Source organism: Panicum virgatum, chromosome 2N, assembly GCF_016808335.1.
Source record: "Panicum virgatum strain AP13 chromosome 2N, P.virgatum_v5, whole genome shotgun sequence".
Lineage (NCBI taxonomy): Eukaryota > Viridiplantae > Streptophyta > Magnoliopsida > Poales > Poaceae > Panicum > Panicum virgatum.
This window is the reverse complement of record NC_053146.1, coordinates 56,838,722-56,858,150: the sequence shown is the minus strand read 5'-3', so window position 1 is coordinate 56,858,150 and position 19,429 is coordinate 56,838,722. Positions and strand designations below refer to the sequence as shown.

General features: G+C 43.5%; 3 protein-coding genes across 5 annotated transcripts; 2 read left to right on the top strand and 1 right to left on the bottom strand.

Moving 5' to 3' along the window:
• The first annotated feature begins 644 nt into the window (after nucleotides 1-644).
• On the top strand, nucleotides 645-6,748 carry LOC120658317 (cysteine--tRNA ligase CPS1, chloroplastic/mitochondrial). Of its 2 annotated transcripts, none has more exons than XM_039936570.1 (9): nucleotides 645-1,067; nucleotides 1,866-1,929; nucleotides 2,302-2,495; nucleotides 3,265-3,435; nucleotides 3,535-3,816; nucleotides 3,899-4,024; nucleotides 5,326-5,526; nucleotides 5,670-5,771; nucleotides 6,221-6,748. In XM_039936570.1, exons 3-9 carry the CDS (start codon nucleotides 2,412-2,414, stop codon nucleotides 6,455-6,457), a joined length of 1,203 nt encoding a protein of 400 aa, XP_039792504.1. In that variant the 5' UTR covers nucleotides 645-1,067; nucleotides 1,866-1,929; nucleotides 2,302-2,411; the 3' UTR covers nucleotides 6,458-6,748. The 2 variants fall into 2 exon arrangements, with proteins under 2 accessions (XP_039792504.1, XP_039792503.1); XM_039936569.1 differs by having other exon boundaries at nucleotides 646-1,067; nucleotides 2,334-2,495.
• A 235-nt stretch (nucleotides 6,749-6,983) lies between these two features.
• LOC120658306 (probable anion transporter 5, chloroplastic) lies at nucleotides 6,984-16,167 on the top strand. Of its 2 annotated transcripts, XR_005668582.1 has the most exons (16): nucleotides 6,984-7,420; nucleotides 8,101-8,246; nucleotides 8,625-8,724; nucleotides 9,165-9,217; nucleotides 9,564-9,638; nucleotides 10,583-10,663; nucleotides 10,733-10,788; nucleotides 11,293-11,393; nucleotides 11,801-11,916; nucleotides 14,139-14,175; nucleotides 14,389-14,484; nucleotides 15,061-15,202; nucleotides 15,286-15,338; nucleotides 15,513-15,599; nucleotides 15,684-15,879; nucleotides 15,913-16,167. XR_005668582.1 is itself a non-coding variant. In XM_039936557.1 (15 exons), the coding sequence occupies exons 1-15, from the start codon at nucleotides 7,049-7,051 to the stop codon at nucleotides 15,792-15,794; spliced, it is 1,626 nt and encodes a 541-aa protein (XP_039792491.1). In that variant the 5' UTR covers nucleotides 6,984-7,048; the 3' UTR covers nucleotides 15,795-16,167. The 2 variants fall into 2 exon arrangements, 1 of the variants encoding a protein (XP_039792491.1); XM_039936557.1 differs by having other exon boundaries at nucleotides 15,684-16,167.
• Nucleotides 16,168-16,539: 372 nt separating this feature from the next.
• LOC120658440 (prostatic spermine-binding protein-like) lies at nucleotides 16,540-18,477 on the bottom strand. Its single transcript, XM_039936720.1, has 3 exons — nucleotides 18,112-18,477; nucleotides 17,249-17,307; nucleotides 16,540-17,157 (listed from the first exon to the last, which is right to left on the bottom strand). Exons 1-3 carry the CDS (start codon nucleotides 18,223-18,225, stop codon nucleotides 16,827-16,829), a joined length of 504 nt encoding a protein of 167 aa, XP_039792654.1. The 5' UTR covers nucleotides 18,226-18,477; the 3' UTR covers nucleotides 16,540-16,826.
• Between the last annotated feature and the right edge of the window lie 952 nt (nucleotides 18,478-19,429).

Sequence of the window (19,429 nt, the reverse complement as noted above, 5' to 3'; positions counted from 1 at the left end):
GGAAAGGGATGCGGCGAGGAAAGGAATGCTGTGCACACTAGAAGGGAGAGAGGAGGCGTTCGGATAAGGCAGCGTAATTAATTTTAGCGGATGGAGGAAGAGGTGTCCGTTTGGAACATGTGCATCGGACGCCCTATAGTTTGCATTCCCGAAGAGGCTTTTAGGTTCCACATCATACTTTTTCTTCGATTAAGAACAAGTCAAAGTACATATACGTTCCGTTCCGTAGATTTGCGTGATTTCCCTTAAAACCATTCCCATCTCATGTAGAGATTTCGTGGTCAATTCACTTCTCCTTCCGTTTTAAATTATAAGTCATTCCAAGAATTTTGGAGAGTCAAAGTTTTTAAATTTGATCAAATTTACATAACAAGATAATAATATTTATGATACCAACTAAGTATCATTGTTTTTTTTGTTAACTATATTTTCATAGTACACCTATTTAACGTCATAAATCTTTTTATTTTTTTTTATAATTTTGGTCAAACTTTGAGATGATTTGATTCTAATTTTAAAATGATTTATAATTTATAACGGAGGGAGTAGTACGTAAAATACAGTGAGAGAAACTCTTCAAGGAAAAGAAAAAAAAAGAACAAAACTCTTTTTTTGAGACAAAAAAGAACAAAACTCGTAAGGCTATCCCCAACCACTTCGTCGGCTGACCCTCGCGCGCACTGCCGTCACGACCCAGAGATGGCGGCGGCGGCGAGGCGTGCCGCTGGCCTTCTCCCTGTCCTCCTCTCTTCGCCGTCCGCTGCTCGCACACCCCTCCGCCGGGCGCTGTCCCTGATCTGTCCGCATCGCTCTTATCGCCTCCTCTCGCACCCCGCTAGGCCCTTCTCCACCTCCCCCTTCTCCGCCACCGCCCCCGCATCGAATGGCGCGGCTGCGGAGAGAACCCGCGAGCTACACCTGTACAACACGAAGTCGAGGAAGAAGGAGCGTTTTCGGCCGCGAGCTCCTAACGGGGAGGTCGGCATGTACGTATGCGGAGTCACGCCCTACGACGACAGCCACATCGGCCATGCCCGCGCGTACGTCGCCTTTGACGTCCTCTACAGGTCGGTTAGTCCAACTATGATCTCTGTTGATCTAACCGCACACTTGATTCACTCGCTGGAGGGACTGTAGAGTTCTATTGAAGTGTTACAGACTTGCGAGGCAACCTAATTGCAACATTTAATTACAGTGAATTGATGTGTTATGGTTGTTGTGGGGATTGAGATCGTGAGAGAGGGAGGGCAGCAGCGATGGGCGCGCTACAGTACCGCGGGTACTATTCACGAGATGGCGGCGGCTAGGGTTTTGGGGCTGTAGGGGCGCTAGGAACGCCGGCCGCAGGGCTTTGCCCACGGGCCACGGCTGGCAAGAGAGATGGGATTTCCTTCTAATCTCTTGCTTGATTAAATTGATACATCTCCTCTCCTTATATAGAGAGGTTTGACTTTGCCCCTAAGCAAGCAACTAACTAACCCTAATGGGCTAAGGCCCAACAGGCCCTTGACTCCTCTAACACTGACATTGCGGTCTCAAATGGCCACAGATATATATGCCTTGTGATAATTAAGCTGCTTGTTACTCCAAACCCTAAATGGCTGGTAGTCGCTTCACATCGACATTTTTGTGATTGAACTGGTGTGGTAGGATAGACACTGTAGTGACATGGTTACAATGGTTAAATCCCTTGTAAATTGGTTCTGCATGTATAATTTGCCTGGACCTGCATAGATGCTTGATATGGATTCCTAAAGATTATGTGTGTTAACGCTCTCACAACCTCATATCTATTGCTTTATCTATTTCCATGGTAGTTTTTTTCTACGGAAGAATTGCATAAACTTACTGTGCCACCTTGATAGGTACTTGCGTTATTTGGACTATGAAGTTCGCTATGTTCGGAACTTCACTGACATTGATGACAAGGTGATTTTTGGACTAAATTTTGTTTGCAAATAAATGTATCTCTTTTCACAGTTTCTGTTAACCAATTTAATGATTTTTACATAGCTCAATACTTGAAGTGGCAGTTATTATATCTTACATCTTTGTTGTTTACAAGCTCTTGAAAGTCAGAGCTTTACTGTGTACAGAATTCGCATTAACCTGAATTAAAATAAATAAGAAAGATCTAGTTTGATCGTTCACACATTTTTGCTGATGTCATGTTTATTTCAGATTTACACCTGAATTTATGCAGATGGCTTTATATGAACTATTTTCTACTGAAATCATATTAAGCAATTTTACAAGGAAGACTAGAATGAATATTGAAATGCAATTTGCTAATCTGCACAGGAAACCTGAGTTGCACTTCTGGAATTCTGTAGATAATTGCTAGAGCAAATCAGCTGGGGGAAGATCCTTTTAGCTTAAGCAAAAGGTTCTCTGATGATTTCCTGTCAGACATGGCTAATCTTCAATGTTTACCACCATCTGTGGAGCCCCGTGTTTCAGATCATATTGATCAGATTATAAATATGATTAAACAGGTACGTGTACTTGGTTTTGTGGCTCATTAGTATTCCGTGCAGAGTACTTAGTATTTATGCTTATGCAATTTCTTTTTGCTATTGTCTTGAAAATGTTACTGATATCTGTAGTGGGCTCAATATTAGGGTTAATCTAGGATTGATTGGATCTTGCTTTGACATACACTAGATCAGGTTGAAAAGGTCCATCATATTTCATTAAGTCGACAAATGACAATAGAATATTATTGCATTGTGTGGCTTGGCCTTTCAACTCATAGGGTTCATCTAGAAATAACACATAATTTTGAGATGGACTTTAGGCATTGCTATTTCAACCTTGGGAAGTGCAATGTGACTCAGTTATAATCTTAAAAGTATACAAACTGCACAATGTTGTGTGCCATGTTTGTATGGCATTATTCAATGTGATCATGCCATACGTATGCAGTTGTGAACATGAAGGACAGCATGTTGTGACGCTCTCTTGATGTAAAATTTCTGCTATAAATAATTAGTACTCCCTCTCCTTTTTAAATATATGATGTGTAGGACAAGTATTAGTTAAAAAAAAGTAATTAGCTTCTCTAAACGTCTTGTATTTAAAAATGGAGGAATTATAAGTTTTGTGCTTTTTACTGTGCATGACATATATTTCCGTCAGGTTGCGTACCAACAGCAGCTCTTTAAAGTGCTAATAGTATCGATGTTGATTTCCTGTTCTTTTGGTATAATAACTTTTGCTACACAGCTTGACTTCTTTGTATTCTTTGCAACTTTTCTTTGCCAGATCCTTGATAACAATTGTGCATACGTAGTGGGTGGGGATGTCTATTTCTCTGTTGACAATTTTCCTGAATATGGAGAGTTATCTGGTCGAAAACTTGATGATAATAGGGCTGGTGAAAGGGTTGCGGTTGATGAGAGGAAGAGAAACCCAGCTGATTTTGCTCTATGGAAGGTAAAAGATGTCCCAGATGCTGATTTGCAGCATTTTTTGTATTCTATTCTCTGCTGAGATGATTTAATAAATCATAAACTCATTCCATGTCAATTCCAGGCTGCAAAAGATGGGGAGCCATGGTGGGAGAGCCCTTGGGGCCCTGGAAGGCCAGGTTGGCACATCGAATGCAGTGCCATGAGTGCACATTATTTGGGTCATTCTTTTGACATACATGGTGGTGGGGAAGACCTCATCTTTCCGCACCATGAGAATGAGATAGCACAAAGCCGTGCGGCATGTTGCGACAGTAGCATCAATTACTGGATACACAATGGTTTTGTCAATGTAAATAGTCAAAAAATGTCTAAATCGCTTGGTAACTTCGTCACCATACGCAAGGTAAAGGCAACATTTCGAATTTTCCCCTAGTAAGTAATAACTGTACCTGTACTTTCTTATTGAAGGCTGCCATTTTTTCCAGGTTATAGAGATGTACCACCCACTTGCCTTGAGAATGTTCTTACTTGGCACACACTACAGGTCTCCAATCAACTACACAATAGAACAACTCAATGTTGCGTCAGATAGATTGTATTACACGTATCAGGTATGTTCTTCATATATATTATTATATGTGATAAAGAGGTCTGGAACTCCATGATTGGCAACATGTATCAATATTTTTTTTCTGGCAACGAAACCTGTTAGGTAGTGAATAAGAAAATCCAGGTACATGTATATTGAAGGTTGTCCAACTTCTTCTAGCTATTATTGCCTTCCAAGAGTCCAAAACTTTTGGGTTCTCTATTTCAAGCACACCTGAGGACATATCCTGGTGATCATGCTACTGAGGACATATACTTGTAGATATTCTTGAGCAGCTCCCTTGATTCCCCTCCAGGCTCTGCTCGCTACCAGCGGAAGAACGGCGGCGGGTCACGGCCTCACGTGTGTGAGGATAGAAAAGGAGCAGAGGAAAGAAAAGGGTCCGCCCGCAGCCGTGCTTTTTTCCGTGCAAGTGCGCGCTCTCCCGCTCACACTTTCCACGCGCGGCCGCCGCCCGCCCGCCCAGCAACGCCTAGCGCCATTTTTTCACGCATCCGCACTGCCTACACGCCGCCTAGTGCGTAGACACACCGTCTACACGCGCCCAGCACTTAATTGGGCGCCTAGGCCGTAAACGAGACGTTAGGCCTCCATTCAGCGTCTAATCTCGATTAAACGATGTTTAATAACGTTTTTTTTGAACCTTGCCTTTAGTTGTTTGTTAACAATGTACCCTATTTTGTACTTTTGGAAGCAAATTTCTCTGTATTCAAAATGGATTGCTAGTATGGTTTCATGGGTAGTTCTCCCAGATAACATGTATATGAATAGTTGATACTCAACTTCTATTGAATTAACATAATTTTTTTTTCTAGCTGGGTCATGTTACCTTTTCAATAGTAGAACTTGCCAATTGAACTTCACCTGACCTGGCCTAGCTGCCTTGTACCAAAGAAAAGCTGGATTGTGTAATCTGAATTGATTCTTTTTTTGTATACTGAAACTTCTTTTTGTCCTAGCTGATTCCCAAGTTTTCACATATCAACCGGTCTGGCTGCCTTGGACGTAAGATAAGCTGTGTTTCCTAAACTGAATTAATTGTTTGTTTAATACTGAAACTCACATATTAGCCGGCCTAGCTGCCTTTTGCCTACTATTTCCAACTTCCAAGTGCTCACATATTAGCTAATTCATGCCTGAAGACTGAGAAGTTACTTCTGTTTGCCTGAAAACTCAGGTATCCGTTAAGTTTTTGATGGCATTGGAAGTCATAATCTCACTGATTTTGCTGTTTCTTTAGGCATCATTTGACTGCTGTAACTTCTAATTAAAGGGCTCACTTCAAATGTTTCATGTCGACAGACGTTACGAGATTGTGAAGAGAGTTGCCAGCAACAACACAAGAACTCTGGAGATTCCTTGCCTGCTGATACCCTGAATTATATCCAGAAACTTCATGATGAATTTGAGACTTCAATGTCAGATGATCTCCACACTTCAGTAGCATTGGCTGCTATTTCTGAACCACTGAAAGTCATGAATGATTTGTTGCACACTCGTAAGGTAAATTTAATGATGAACTCCTGGAGATACTGTTTACTAGTATTCAGACTTCACTGTACCACTTTCGTGAAAATGGTTACCGTTTTCATGGAGATGGTAAGACTTATCTAACTTGGTTTGACCTAACTCTGGCATTTGAACAGGGAAAGAAGCAGGAAAAACGGTTGGAATCACTTGCTGCCTTGGAAGAGAAAATAAGAGTAGTGCTCTCTGTTCTAGGATTGCTGCCTTCAAGTTATCACGAGGTGAGTGCATCTCTTAACACTGCTGAGTTAGTGAGTCTACAGCTTGCAGTACAAATTTGTTTCTACACAAGTATCACTGTCACAGCCTCTCAATAATAGTACTTCATGTTGGTCATTGCAGACTCAACTATGTAAACTCTTGGTACTAGGAAAGCTGAGTTTTGTAGAATTAACATATCAGAGGCCTACCTATCAGCCGTACTCAACCAGTCATCCTAAGGAAAGAAACTTATTTAGCGATCATAGTACATATGCTTAGTCCTGCATAATGTGCCGGTGTATCCCAATACAAGTCCTAAGCAGAGAATGCTAGTGTATCTTGGAAGCAGAGAGTGCATAGCTGTGGCGCAGCTAATTTGATCCCAAGTCTGTCACTATCCCTTAAGCTGCAATTTTCACTAGTGTCTTTCACCGAGTCACTCATGCTACTAACGACTTTCTGTTCCAAGGCTCTGCAACAACTGCGGGAGAAAGCATTGAGAAGAGCCTCCATCACTGAGGAGTATGTGCTGCAGAAGATCGAAGAGAGGACTGCAGCAAGGAAGGCTAAGGAGTACGAAAAATCTGACGAGATCCGGAAAGAATTGGCAGCTGTTGGAATCGCCCTCATGGATTGTCCTGACGGAACGACTTGGAGACCATCTGTGCCTCTTTCTGAGGAGGAAACTGTGGTTGTGAAGACATGATCTGCGCAACTTCTTTGGGAGACCCATGTACACCCAGTTCTCTGTTGGTCGTGCTTGGTTGCAGTATTGTGCAGGTACTGCGACGAGATGAACGGAGTTTCAGAGAGAGAAGATTAATTTGCACGATCCTGTGCTCCCGCGAGGGCTACTCTAGTTATGTGCATGTCAGTAAATGACTAAATGTGGAACGAAAAGATAGCTAGTTTGACAGTCATTACTGCAAGTTTTGTGGATCATATTGCTGAATATTTGAACTAGTATACCAGCTATACCGTTTGCCTTAAAATCCAAGCCACATAAATGTCTCCACGGGAAAACAATACGATTTGCTTGCTTCATGGTTGCTCGCTGATCGTGTCCTCGCTTGGCACTGGCTTGCAGGCAGCAGCCGCGTGTCCTCGCTTGGCATCTCGCGGCATAACAACGTGTGGGCCCTGGCTCTACGGCGCTGTGGCCCACGTGCCACGCCAACCACACGCTCGCGCCGTCGTGCTCTCCTCTCCGCCGCGCAAACTCCGGAAAGAGTTCCAAGCTCAACCAGTTGCGCGTGCACACGTAACACGGAACACCGCGCCTGTGGCTCGACGCGACATGGCGGCCTCGGCGCTGCAGCACGAGCCCCACCTCCTCCTCCTTGCCGGCAGCGGCGGCCGCCGCCACCGGCCCCTCCTCCGCATGCTCCCGCCACGCGCGCCCTTCCTGCACCGGCGCCGCCGGTGGCCGCTGGCCGTGAGGGTGTCCTCCGGCGACGGCGGGGGCGCGGGAGGGTTCGCGAGCGCCGTGGAGAAGAGCTCGGTTCCGGGGGCGGTCGGGGAGGATGAGGGAGCGAGGGGAGTGGAGGAGTTAGAGGGGGAAGTGGCCGGCGCCTTAGAGCTGAGGTGGCCACCGTGGGAGGGGTTGCCCGAGCGGTACAAGCTCATTGGCGCCACCTCCCTCGCCTTCGTCATCTGCAACATGGACAAGGTGACCCATCCTGTTTCTGTCTCATCATCTGGACCTTGCACGGGATTGAGATTACAGTATACCTGGCCATTCGCACTATTGCAATGAAAGCATAAATGGCATGCATGGGAGTAGTATGCATGCGATTTGTTAGCCTTCTATAGCTTGGTTCATGTGAAGCCAAGGAAGCAATTGGTGCTATGATTTAGGGTTTAGCAAGTGTTTCCAATAACATTTACCAGGTGTTCAATGGGGATTTGAGTTGCGAAAGAGTACTGTTGCAAAATGAATCTACATGATGTGATCACTGTTTTCTTTTTCCTCTGGGTTTCCATTGGCATAACATAGAGACATTACTGCAGGACAGTTCAGCTGAAGGCCACTGCTGCAATAGTCTGCACTTGCTTAATCATACGGGCCATATCTAACTTGTCACATTTTCAGTGCTCATTTTAGCATGCATTTGCATCACTGTACAAACATGTAATATTCACTTTTAGCCAAGAGGGTTTTTAAACATTGTCTTACAAGCATGAAAACGTTTGAAGTAATGAATTTTGTTTTAAAAAAGAAGTAATGAAATTGCTGTTACGGTTCAATGCACTCTTCTTGGCAACATGTTTTATTCAGTTAGCTTTTATGGATGGGTCCATCCTTTGCCAAGAGAAACTTCTGTTAATTTCAATATTCTAGTTCTGCAGGTTAACCTGAGTGTCGCGATTATTCCAATGTCACATCAGTATGGTTGGAACTCATCAACTGCTGGATTAGTTCAGTCCTCATTCTTTTGGGGTTATGCGTTGAGTCAATTACCAGGAGGATCGCTGGCAAAATTGTTTGGCGGAAGGTTTGTTTAGGGTAACAAAATCATCTCGAATATTTATGAATGCAAGACATCGATGATCGAGAAATACTGATCCATTATTGTTTACTAAGTAGGAAAATTGCAAAACAGCACTATGAAGTAGGAACTGCCAGCTGCTACTGTATGATTCATAAGCTGAGCATCTCTTTATTTTGTTTTGCCCTTTTCCAGGCTGAAAATATTTGTGTTACCATTATAACTTGAAGCAGTTGAATTCTAGTCAGATGCCTTTCTCAATTTCGTATAGTTAGATCCCATGTTCTTTCTCATCATTTAATTTTACTCCTACAGTACAGGTGATGCCTATTTATTTATTATTGTACTGTAATAATTTAGTATTGTATTTTATGCTGATTGTAGGAAAGTTCTTGAGGTCGGTGTTGTGACATGGTCTTTGGCCACTGCTCTGATTCCTGCTGTAGCAGGGTTCATGCCAGGACTTGTGCTGTCAAGGATTCTGGTAACCTACTCACTAAAAGTCTCTCCTAGCTGTTGATCCAAATTTCGCACTACTTTATTCTGTTCTTGTATTCGGGGGTTGTATCGAGTAACATAGTCGATACTGATAAGGGTAATGATCACAAGCAGTCCCACATCTAATTAAGATTTAAGAGAAACTATGTTTTTTTATGAAGAATCTGATTTTGTGCACATATTATTTAAGAAATGCAATTTGCAAAAGTGTCAGGACTCCCAGAAATAACACATTCCAATGCAGAAGCTTTGTGATATGCTGATATCCATAATTGCTTGTATAAATTCTGGAACATTTACATTTGAGCACAATGTCTAGTCATTGCATCTCCTTTGTTTGTGTGGTGGGTGTGTTATCTTGAAGAGAAAAAATTTCCATCTTTATTTATTTGCACTTTATTCTTTGTTAATTGTGTTATATGCTAGGTAGGCATTGGAGAAGGTGTCTCCCCGTCAGCTGCTACAGATTTAATTGCTAGGTGAGATCTTTTTTTATATGCTACATTGGTTCCTTGTCTTGACATTTATTTTTGGGACTTCTGTTAGTTAATACAAATGTGTCAAAATTGTTTTCTATATAGTGGTCTATCTCATGGTTATAAATTCTAGCGCAACAAAGGCTGCTTATATGTTGGCATTTTCTGCATGCTCCTCTTTTAATGTTTAGAGGATGAACTTTTGCATAGCTACACGGTAACCATGGTTGGTGTCTACATTTGTGAATCTAACACTAAATGCTATTATAATTCACAATGCTTCATATACATTTTGGCATTTTGCAAGAGTAGTTTGGAACTTCAGGCTTTCATTGGCTCTCACATGCAGGTCCATTCCCTTGCAAGAACGATCAAGAGCAGTTGCTGTTGTTTTTGGTGGTTTGAGCTTCGGAAGTGTCTTAGGGTATGTATTGACATATATGGTAGCCCAATATGTTCATGATCTTTATGCAACAATTTACATAGTTCCATGCATATGCTGATGCATGTAAATGCTGAATCCGAACTAAATTAGATTTTCCATCTGTGTTCAGCTCTAAATAGTGGCTTCATAGGAGTACTGTTTTAAGCTATTGTGCTTCTACCAGAAATTCCTGCCAACCATTTGATATTTTCCGTTCTTTCCTGTAAGTAAAGATCTTAAAATTACCATGCTCTAAGTTCTGAGCTTCTAACCTGTCATGCACTTGGATGTCTGCGAGTGCCGCGAATGAACCTTTGGTTCTTCCCAAGAACAAGGAGACACGAACTAAATAACTCGTATCAGGCTACGAGAATAGTGAATGGGAAGGAGGAACTAGTGAGGCTTTCGTTGGTCAAACAATATGCCCTCCTCACTTGAGGAGAGTGAAGGTCATGACTTATTGAAGCAGAATGTTGTGAGATATTTGTTTAGAAAGATAAAATGCTAAATCTTTTTTTTCTCTCTCGTGAACTGCTTGTAACTGTAGAGAGTTGGGCAAACACCAGTACACCACACACCCTAGCAGGGGGGGGGTGACCTTTCATTATATAGGCCGTATAGGCTTGGGGTACATGTAATACAATACGAGCACATATACAACTCTATATATCTAACAGTAACCATTCTGCTGGTTACATTTGTCTCATTCTTCAATCCACATGGATGAGGTACAAATTTTGGGCATCGGAAGCACGATGCAATTTTTTCATTATCTCAAATCTTGATAGCTGCACAGACATTCTTAATAACAAGATGTTAACCTTTTTTTTTCTTGTTTATCAAAAAAACATTGTCTTACATTTGTCTTTATAACCATGCAGCTTGAAGTAATAGCAGTAGCTTTGCTATATGGTTAATGGTTTATCCGTTTCATCACATTGCAGACTTCTGTTTGCCCCTCCCATTATTCAGAACCTTGGCTGGGAGTCCGTATTTTACATATTTGGCCTTCTTGGGATTATTTGGTAAGCATATATTTCTAAGAAGTCGGTAACACATAATTTATTGTGGCTGAACTTTATTTTCTGTAACAGGTGCATAGGGTTTGAATCTCTTAAAGGGAAACAGTTGGGTAGCAACAAAGGCCTAAGTAAGCACTGAGCTATCTTTATGATATCAGCCACCATGATAGAAACGTTCCCATAGAAATCACTATAATTATCGTCTGTAGGCATATATTTTCTGAGGATTTTGGAAAATTCTATATCATGTTACTATAATTATCGTCTGTAGGCATATATTTTCTGAGGATTTTGGAAAATTCTGTATCATTTTTGGAGTCAAAACTTCTTTTGTTGGATCATTACATGGAGGACTACCTCCTCAAAGCTCCATGTATCAAGTTGATTTTGTGCACTAACCAAGATGGATTGCAATTGCATGGTTACACCTAATCTGGTTTGCACTGTGTTTATCTGTTTCCTTTTTAATAGAAAGTGTTAAATATGATCATTGTTGACTACTCTTTGAACTTAAGTGTGTCTACATTGTTTTAGCTAAAAACATTTTTTTAACTATCACCTTATGTTTTTTTGTCTTACAGTTCCCTCATATAATCAATTGAAACATTACAAAAGTTACTTCTACTTTGCAGATTTGGGACAAAGTTCTACTGGATCCAATGGCCTTGCCTCATCAGCTGTGTCTTCAGAATCATCAGACTTGTCATTGGAAGATTTGCAGAATTCACTAAAGGTTGTTTTCTACCAATTGAGGTCGCGCTATCTTAACCTCTTCTTAAAGTATCTATCCAGGGATCAAATCACAAAACTGTTATCAAGTTCTGACATCAATGACATTCAGAACAACCAATGGAAATCTAATGTCTAGTTTGTTGCTCATTGTCATCTCATCTGAAAGACATGTTGACATCTTCCTAACCAGTTGGCATTAGTGCGCTGTATTTGCAATGAAGTTAACAACTCTCAGAGTCTGGGAAGAGCAAAATCTTATTCAATTACATGCAGATGAAATTTATCACTATCAACAATTCATGTGATGAAATGTAACCATCTTCGGGAATGGACACATAGTTTTTGTTATAAAGATATTTTTGTTTAATACATGTCTCTGACATAGCTGGCTCATTACTTGTTTTGTAGGATGTTCCTTGGGGAGCATTTTTCAAAAGCAAGGCAGTGTGGGCAATGATATATGCACACTTTTGCGGAAGTTGGGGGCATTATACTTGCTTGTCTTGGCTACCAACATTCTTTAGGTTTGGCACCTTGCAAGTTTTCTTCTCAAGTTACTTTATGGGACCAAAGAGAAAAGGACTAAATTGAAATCAGATATCATGAATTAACATAAGATCGTTATAGTTTCTCTCATCTTAGCTACATTTACTACAATATGTCAGTCTATAGCATGTGGCATGCCCCCATTATCTTACTCCTATGGTCTATAAATGTAGGGAAGTGTTAATTCTAACTAAAATATGTTAAGGGTATAAGAGTAAATGAGTCAAGGGTAGTTTAGTCTTTTCCTATTGTCTAGGGTTTGGGTGCTCATGTACTATATATACCCCATTTGGGGCTATCCAATATATCCATTTGTTTAGCCTCTATCTCATTTGTGACATGGAATCAGAGCAGGTCTCGATCTGAGACCACCACCCGATCGATTTCCGCTGCGCTGCCCCCAGGAGCGTTGATCTTGCTCCTGGGGGCGGCAACCCTAAGCCCCAAACCCATTTCCCTTTCCAGTTTGAGTCGTAGCAGCTTGTAGCAGCAGAGAGCAGCGTCCCCATTTTTTCCCCCTCCCCGTCGGGCGCCGTCGTCCGCCCAGTTCATCTCCGCCCCACCGTCGTCCCGTCGCCGCTCCGCCTCCTCCTCCGGCGCATCGTCTCCGCCCGTCCGCGCGCCGCCGTTCGCGCCGTCCGCGCCCCTCCATCCGCGCCCGTCGCGCGGAGCCCGTCCGCATCCGCCGCGCCCGTCGCGCGCGGCCATCCACGCCGTCGCACGGCGCCTGTCCACGCCATCCCCGTCCGCGCCGTTCGTCCTCCTCCGTCCGCCCGTCGCGGCCTCCTCCGTCCGCCCGTCGCGGATCCGGCCGCCTCGTCGATCTGGCCGTCCCGCCGCTCCACCGCCGTCCCGTCGAGGCCGCTCGTCGTTCTCCGCCTGTCGCAGCAGCAGCAGCAAGATCCGCCCGTCGTCGTCGCCGTCGCGGCTCTCCTCTGCCCTGCCTCATCTCTGCCCCGTCCGGTCTCGCGAGGGGAAAGAGGGGTGGGGGGTGGGGGTGTTGCTACCTGTCGCAGTCGCAGCAGCCCCTGCCCGTCACCGTCGTCTGCTCGTGGCCCTCATCTCTGCCCGTCCGTGGAGCCGCCCGTTGCAGTTTGCTCATTCTCTCTCTATTGCCTGCTGTGTGGTGCTCTGTTCTGCACTTCTGCAGCTCCTGGTGCTGCATTTGGGGCTCCATATTTGGGCCAAGGTGATGCTGTTTTGGGCCTGCAGTTGCACGGCATCTGCCATTGCTTTCATTTGCTTCTAGTCCCTGCTATCTGCTGCTAGGCCGCTCCTATCCATTATTTGCTTTTGTGTGTTGCTTGCTGCTGCTTCGTATAAGTCCATCCATAGTCCCATTTTGCTTGTTGCCTTGCTGCTGCTTCTATCCATAGTATATTGTCATATCCAAGTCCAGTTATACATCTCCAGTTCGTCAACGCCGTGCGTGTCCACCATTTCCTTGTCAAATCAGCCCATATCTTGTTTTTATTTTGGTTAACTAAGTCCCGTCGATTTAGCTAATCACATCATCGTTGTTGATGCGACATTTGCCCTCTTGGTCCCTTTCGGAGCCGTTTTGCTCCACGTCATGATCAATGGCCGTTTATTCGTCGTCATCATCACACATCCTTCTGCTTGCCGTCTTGCAGCAGTGATCTCTCATTCTCCTCTCCGTTTGGCTGGTTTGACACATCTCAAGTTATTGTCGAAGTTCAAAATCTCCAAAGCAAGGTTCATGTTGAAGAGTCGATGTACTAGTTTGTGAAGACTCGGGCTATTTGCTGAAGTACGGTTGTGAAGGCAATACCCTCTTGTGGAGGAAATCATCTACATCGACATGCTCAAGAGTTGCACGCTTTGATGACATCTTTGATTTCGGACTTTGGATGTATCATTTTCATTTTGTTGAGTCTAGTACTCTAGTGCTTAGTGTCAACTCTCCAAATGCAACGTCATTGCATTCACGTTGCATTTGAGAGGGGGTGTTAAGGGTATAAGAGTAAATGAGTCAAGGGTAGTTTAGTCTTTTCCTATTGTCTAGGGTTTGGGTGCTCATGTACTATATATACCCCATTTGGGGCTATCCAATATATCCATTTGTTTAGCCTCTATCTCATTTGTGACAAAATACATTGCTATCTGTTCATTACATTGTGTCAAACATATGTAGCAACAACTTATTGTGATTTTTTTTTCCAAACCATGTGTTACACAGTGAGGAGCTGAACCTCAACTTAACCGAAGCAGCATGGGTATGTACATGCTTTCTTTCTTAAATTATAGTAAATCCTTCTATTGAAAGCCCTGCCCTCACTAGGCGATCTATAACCGTGGAACCAATGAACCATGCGAGCTGTGGTTTGATGCGTAGGGCAGAGGGTTTTATTCGTCTTTATTTATCATTGATATATAGCTTTTGCTCCAGCCTCATGTAGTGCTTTTGAATTTGCATTTTTTTTCTGTAGGTGTCAGTCCTTCCTCCTTTGGGTTCAATTGTCATTACATCTATTGCAGCACCTTTTGCAGATAACCTGATAGCAAATGGAGTTGACACCACAAAGGTAAAGCATTCATTTCTTTCAATCGACCTCCCATTGAGGCCATTGTGTATGCCTTTGTTGCAGAGTGTTAAACCTCAGCTTTAGGCACCTCCAATGTGTACGTGCAATGGTTGGCATTTAGAGTAGTATTGGAGGACTTGTGGTTGAGAAAACTAGAGGGTTGGCAATAGCAGCGTAGATTGATATTTTACCTTTTCATGGAATATGTCCCCCCCCCCCCTTCAGTTAACTAGCATGCTCCTTAACACTAGACGTCTAGACCTGGACTCTTACAGTTCACTAGGATTACTAGTACAGTGCACACTCCATTCCAAGATCAAGTACTATTTCACACGAAGTAGATTCTTTTGTCTTCCTATTTGACTATAACTCCTATCAGCCCCTGCTGCTTGCATCGAACTCCAATACTCCCTGGATTCCCAAATTGCTTCTGCTGGTTTCCTCAACAGGAAGCCCTGGCAATTCTCAGGAGTGAACATAGTATATGTTGTGTTGTAAATCATAATAGTATTTTCAGCTAGCTCACAGGAAAAAAATGTAGAATTGAAAATTTGAATATGTTTCTTAAATATGTAGGTACGAAAAATATGCCAAACAATTGCCTTTGTTTCACCTGCGATTTTCATGATGCTGTCCTCTGTGGATCTCGGACTGCCTCCCTGGGAAACTGTTGCTTTTCTTACAAGTGGTCTAGCACTCTCCAGCTTCGCATTTTCAGGTCATGTTATTAAGATTTCAATCATGCTCTCACTTTTTACATGGTTCGAAGGTCCAACCCTCAATATTTTGGTTGATAAACAGGGCTTTATTGTACGCATCAAGATATCTCTCGTGAATATGCAAGCATTCTCCTGGTAACTCATTAAAATCCTGTATTCTCAAATTTCCTGCATGTATCTTCTTGAAAAGAAATAGAAAAGTAACATTCTGTTGCTTAGATGCTTAAATGGATGATTGACTGATAGTCTGCAGTCGATGCTGGTTACATTTCTGTCGAGTTGTTATAATCTGTTGCCTTTGTGCTCCAGGGAATCACAAACACTGTAGGTGCTGTGCCTGGAATTGTTGGTGTCCCACTGACAGGCTATCTTCTTGATTCAACTCATTCTTGGAGTGTATGCCATCAATCCATAAGCTATATTACATTTCATGAAGATGAATCAATCTAATCACTATATCGGGTACCGTTTTGTGTGCAGATATCACTCTTTGCGCCATCTGTCTTCTTTTACTTAACTGGTACTGCTGTATGGTTAGCATTTGCCAGTAGTGAGCCCCAGGATTTTTCAAGGTCAAAATCAGAGTCGTGACTTATGGTTCCGCTGTGCACAGAAGGGGTTATTTCAGAAGGAAATTTCATCATTAGTCTAGGCAAAATTATGGAGCCCTTGGGCAGCGAATGGATTTTATGTTCCTTTTCAGTCAGTTGGAGATAAGAGGAGGCCAATGGCAGAGTACTACCCTGTAAATGCATACGGTTATTTTTTCACTTTTTGACATGATTTCAGTAGGGAAAGAGCAATGTGTTCGTCAGGAAGAGTTATGATTGCATCAGCACTAATGTAGTAATGTTGTGTCAGGAAACACGCTTCAGGTGTAAATATGAAGGGCAGCATGACATTTTGGGTTAGCAGAACATTTTTGTGCTATTCTTAATTTTTATAGTTCTGTATCTTCTGGATTTGATTTCTATTGCCGGTGTGCAGCCAGAAGGCCAATTCACAAGCTTGACACCTGGCTCAACCTGTGATGTAGAGATATAAATACCTATTCGGCCGCACAAACAACTTTACTCGCCTAGGATAGTCCAATCGCATTGCCCAGTCATACGATACAGCTCCTCTAGTAAAAGCAATTGTTCAAGATGCCAGCAGCATAAATAATGGAATTGGATAAATGAGTCCCAACAATAGAAGAAGGCTTAAAAGTTGCACGATGCTTCCAGCATGTGTCAAAAGCACATTGCAAAATGCTTCCAGCGTCTATTGTCAGCGAACAGACTTCAGGCCAGGCCGTCTCAGTGCAGGCGAAAGGAAAGCTCTGCTTCCCTTGTTATGTCAGAAGCAAAACCAGTGAATACCTGGTTTAGAATGAGATTGAATGGCATGATACAGAATCACAGCTCCAATAATTGTAAATGATCCCCACCCAGAACACACAATAAGACTTCATGCACAAAGGGGAAAACACAAGATAACAATTTAACATCAGATGTCAAATTGTCCTACACTATCGAGACACTGACAAAGCTACATTGGTTCCAAACCTGCTCCAACATCTAAACAACACAGGTAGCAGCATGAAACAGCCAAGGAGGTGGATGCAGGTGTGTAATCGACAAATCACTTCTTCTTCTTGGCTGGCGGCTGGTCCTCATCGTCGTCGTCGTCATCATCCTCACCATCATCATCGTCGTCGTCATCCTCACCATCATCATCACCGTCGTCATCATCCCCGTCATCATCGTCATCACTCCCTCCTTCACCATTTGCCTCTGGATCTTCTTCGTCATCGTCATCATCATCACCCCCTTCATCCCCGGAGTACTCCTCAGCATCATCATCGTCATCACCCCCTTCATCATCCTCGTCTTCATCGTCGTCATCATCATCATCATCTGACCCAGCATCCTTATTCTCAGGAACTTTTTCAGATTTAGTTCTACCAAGTAGCCTTCAAAAAAATACATCAGCAGACAAGTTAGCACAGAACATATGTACTAAGTCACGGAACAAACACTTAAACGAAGAGTTCAGAAAACTACTTGTAAATTGCCCTCTGGTCTTCATTCAATATTTCCACTCCATTGTTTACAGCTTGAATCTGGGAGAGCAATGCAGTTACATCAGGATAGGGTAATAGGAAACAAAAAATCAAAGCATCATTCATGAGAGACTCCATGAAACAAGTGGTATATAATGGGTTCAGCAAGGTGAGTATCATCATGATTTTGATCAACAAGAGATAAATCCCACAAGTTTGGTAAACAGAGAGCAGTATGACAACTAATTGATTTCGACTTTCAGCCAACACATCTGATCACCCATTAGACAGGTAGCAAAAGGAATCCTCTAACAGATCTGCTACAATTTCCCAAATACGCATCATGTTTGTGATGAGAATATGAGATCAATACACAGAGATCAGATCAGTTCCACATACGCCTCTTGTTTTCAATTTATTTCAGCACAGTCCAAGTCGATACACAAAGACAGATCAATTGCGAGAAGACAGGACAAATGTCACTTAAATTAGCTTCCTACAGCATTGAGTATTCACTAATCTGGTTCCCATCGTGCATTGAAACTAAAATTTCCATATTCAGTTACCCAGATCTGCTTAGATCTATTCATAGAGTAAACATCGCCCTAAACAGCAATGGTGCATATCAACTAAATCACTAGATCTGCAGACTCGAATACTTCAAAATTTTCAGTCAAACGCAAAGTACGCCATGCCTAGTGAAGAATTAGCTCTATTCGCAGCCGAGAGACAAGGTAATCGGGATAAAAGTCCGCAAGAGCAGCAAAATCACACGATTATCGCGGTCACTACAAATCCAGCAATTGGATAGCAATAACACAGTTACACAGGTCGCACTGGGGGGAAGAGGAGAAGAATACTTACCGCAAGAGCCAGCAGGCTCAGCAACCTCTGGGCGGCAACAGCGCCGGTGAGCCCGGCCGCCGTCGCCGGAGCCGCCATCCTGTCGGGTCCACCAGCCGCCGTCGCCGTCGCCATCGCTGCCTTCGCCTCGTGCGCGAGCGGTGAGGAGGGGGTGGAGATGCGGATGCGGTCGCCTAGCCGCAGCGCCGTTCTTGGACGCACGCTTTAATAGCAGTGGCGGGATGGGGGGGTTAGGGTTTTGTGCTCGGGCGCCGGGTGGGGTGGGGTTGCGGGTGCCGCGCCGTGTGAGCGCGTGCTTAGGGTTTTGGCGCTCGCGTGGCGCCGGGCGAGCGGGTTTCTGGCGGGTGGGCCCCAGCGGTGGTGGCTCGTCCAATGGGCGGGGAGGATTCGAAAGCGTAACGGGGCAGGGCAGGGGCCAAGGGGAGGAGGCGCGGCGGGTGCCGAATTGCCGATCGCGATCGGGATCTCGGACCCCCTCAGGCTGTTCGGTTGGCGTTCCGCGTGATGAGCAGGGTTCACCAAATCAGTGGGAACCAGTCAAACCGGTCCGGCCCGATTCCGGTTTGGACCGGTACCAAACCGATCAAAATTTAAAATTTAAATTTAAATTCAAAAAATGAAAAATTCTCAAAAATTTTCTAAAAATACTTTAAGGTGCGATGAATCTAATGGTGCCAATTTTTCTCAAAAATTCATTCATTTAGTATAGTTTACGGAGATTTGAAGTTAAATAAAAACACGTGCATACAAAAATATACAAATACAATGTAAAAGTAGTAAAAAAAATATTGGAGGGTTCATTTAGACTAAAACATGTTATACAAACATTCATTTAATATACTTTGCGGGCATTTAAATTTAAACCAAAAAAGAAAAAAATTGAATTTAACCGGTTACCAGTCAAACCGACCAGTAAACCGGTCAAACTGACCGGTATACTGGTACGAACCAGTTGAACTGTGAAATTTGAATTCAAATTTGAATTCCATCGGTACCGACTAGTTTCTGGCCAAATTGGACCGGTATACCGGTACCAGACCGCGCCGGTTTGATCGGACCGGTCGGTAAAGTTAACCCTGGTGATGAGTGGGGGACGGACGGGGACTCTGGGGACGGACGGGGACTCTCGCGATGCGGCCAGGTCTCTACTGGGCTTGGTTGTTTCTGTCCGCGTGTGGGTGAGCTTCGCTACACGTCGGGCCCATCTTGGCAGCGGGCTGTTCAGGCGGCTACTCGTACGGCCTACTCAACTCATGTCCATCACCATGAGGTGTCTTTTTTAGGATGCAATTAACTGGCCAGGCAATAACCAGATAGA

Bases quoted from the DNA above. Each gene is read 5' to 3' on its own strand.
- LOC120658440 (XM_039936720.1), bottom strand. From the start codon at position 18,225: ATGGCGACGGCGACGGCGGCTGGTGGACCCGACAGGATGGCGGCTCCG. The intron at 17,308-18,111 runs GTAAGTATTCTT...TTGCTCTCCCAG, and splicing joins TGAGCCTGCTGGCTCTTGCG to ATTCAAGCTGTAAACAATGG. The intron at 17,158-17,248 runs GTAGTTTTCTGA...ATTTTTTTGAAG, and splicing joins GACCAGAGGGCAATTTACAA to GCTACTTGGTAGAACTAAAT.
- LOC120658317 (XM_039936569.1), top strand. From the start codon at position 700: ATGGCGGCGGCGGCGAGGCGTGCCGCTGGCCTTCTCCCTGTCCTCCTC. The intron at 3,436-3,534 runs GTAAAAGATGTC...TGTCAATTCCAG, and splicing joins CTGATTTTGCTCTATGGAAG to GCTGCAAAAGATGGGGAGCC. The intron at 4,025-5,325 runs GTATGTTCTTCA...TCATGTCGACAG, and splicing joins GATTGTATTACACGTATCAG to ACGTTACGAGATTGTGAAGA.
- LOC120658306 (XM_039936557.1), top strand. From the start codon at position 7,049: ATGGCGGCCTCGGCGCTGCAGCACGAGCCCCACCTCCTCCTCCTTGCC. The intron at 11,394-11,800 runs GTTGTTTTCTAC...CTTGTTTTGTAG, and splicing joins ATTTGCAGAATTCACTAAAG to GATGTTCCTTGGGGAGCATT. The intron at 15,339-15,512 runs GTAACTCATTAA...TTTGTGCTCCAG, and splicing joins AATATGCAAGCATTCTCCTG to GGAATCACAAACACTGTAGG.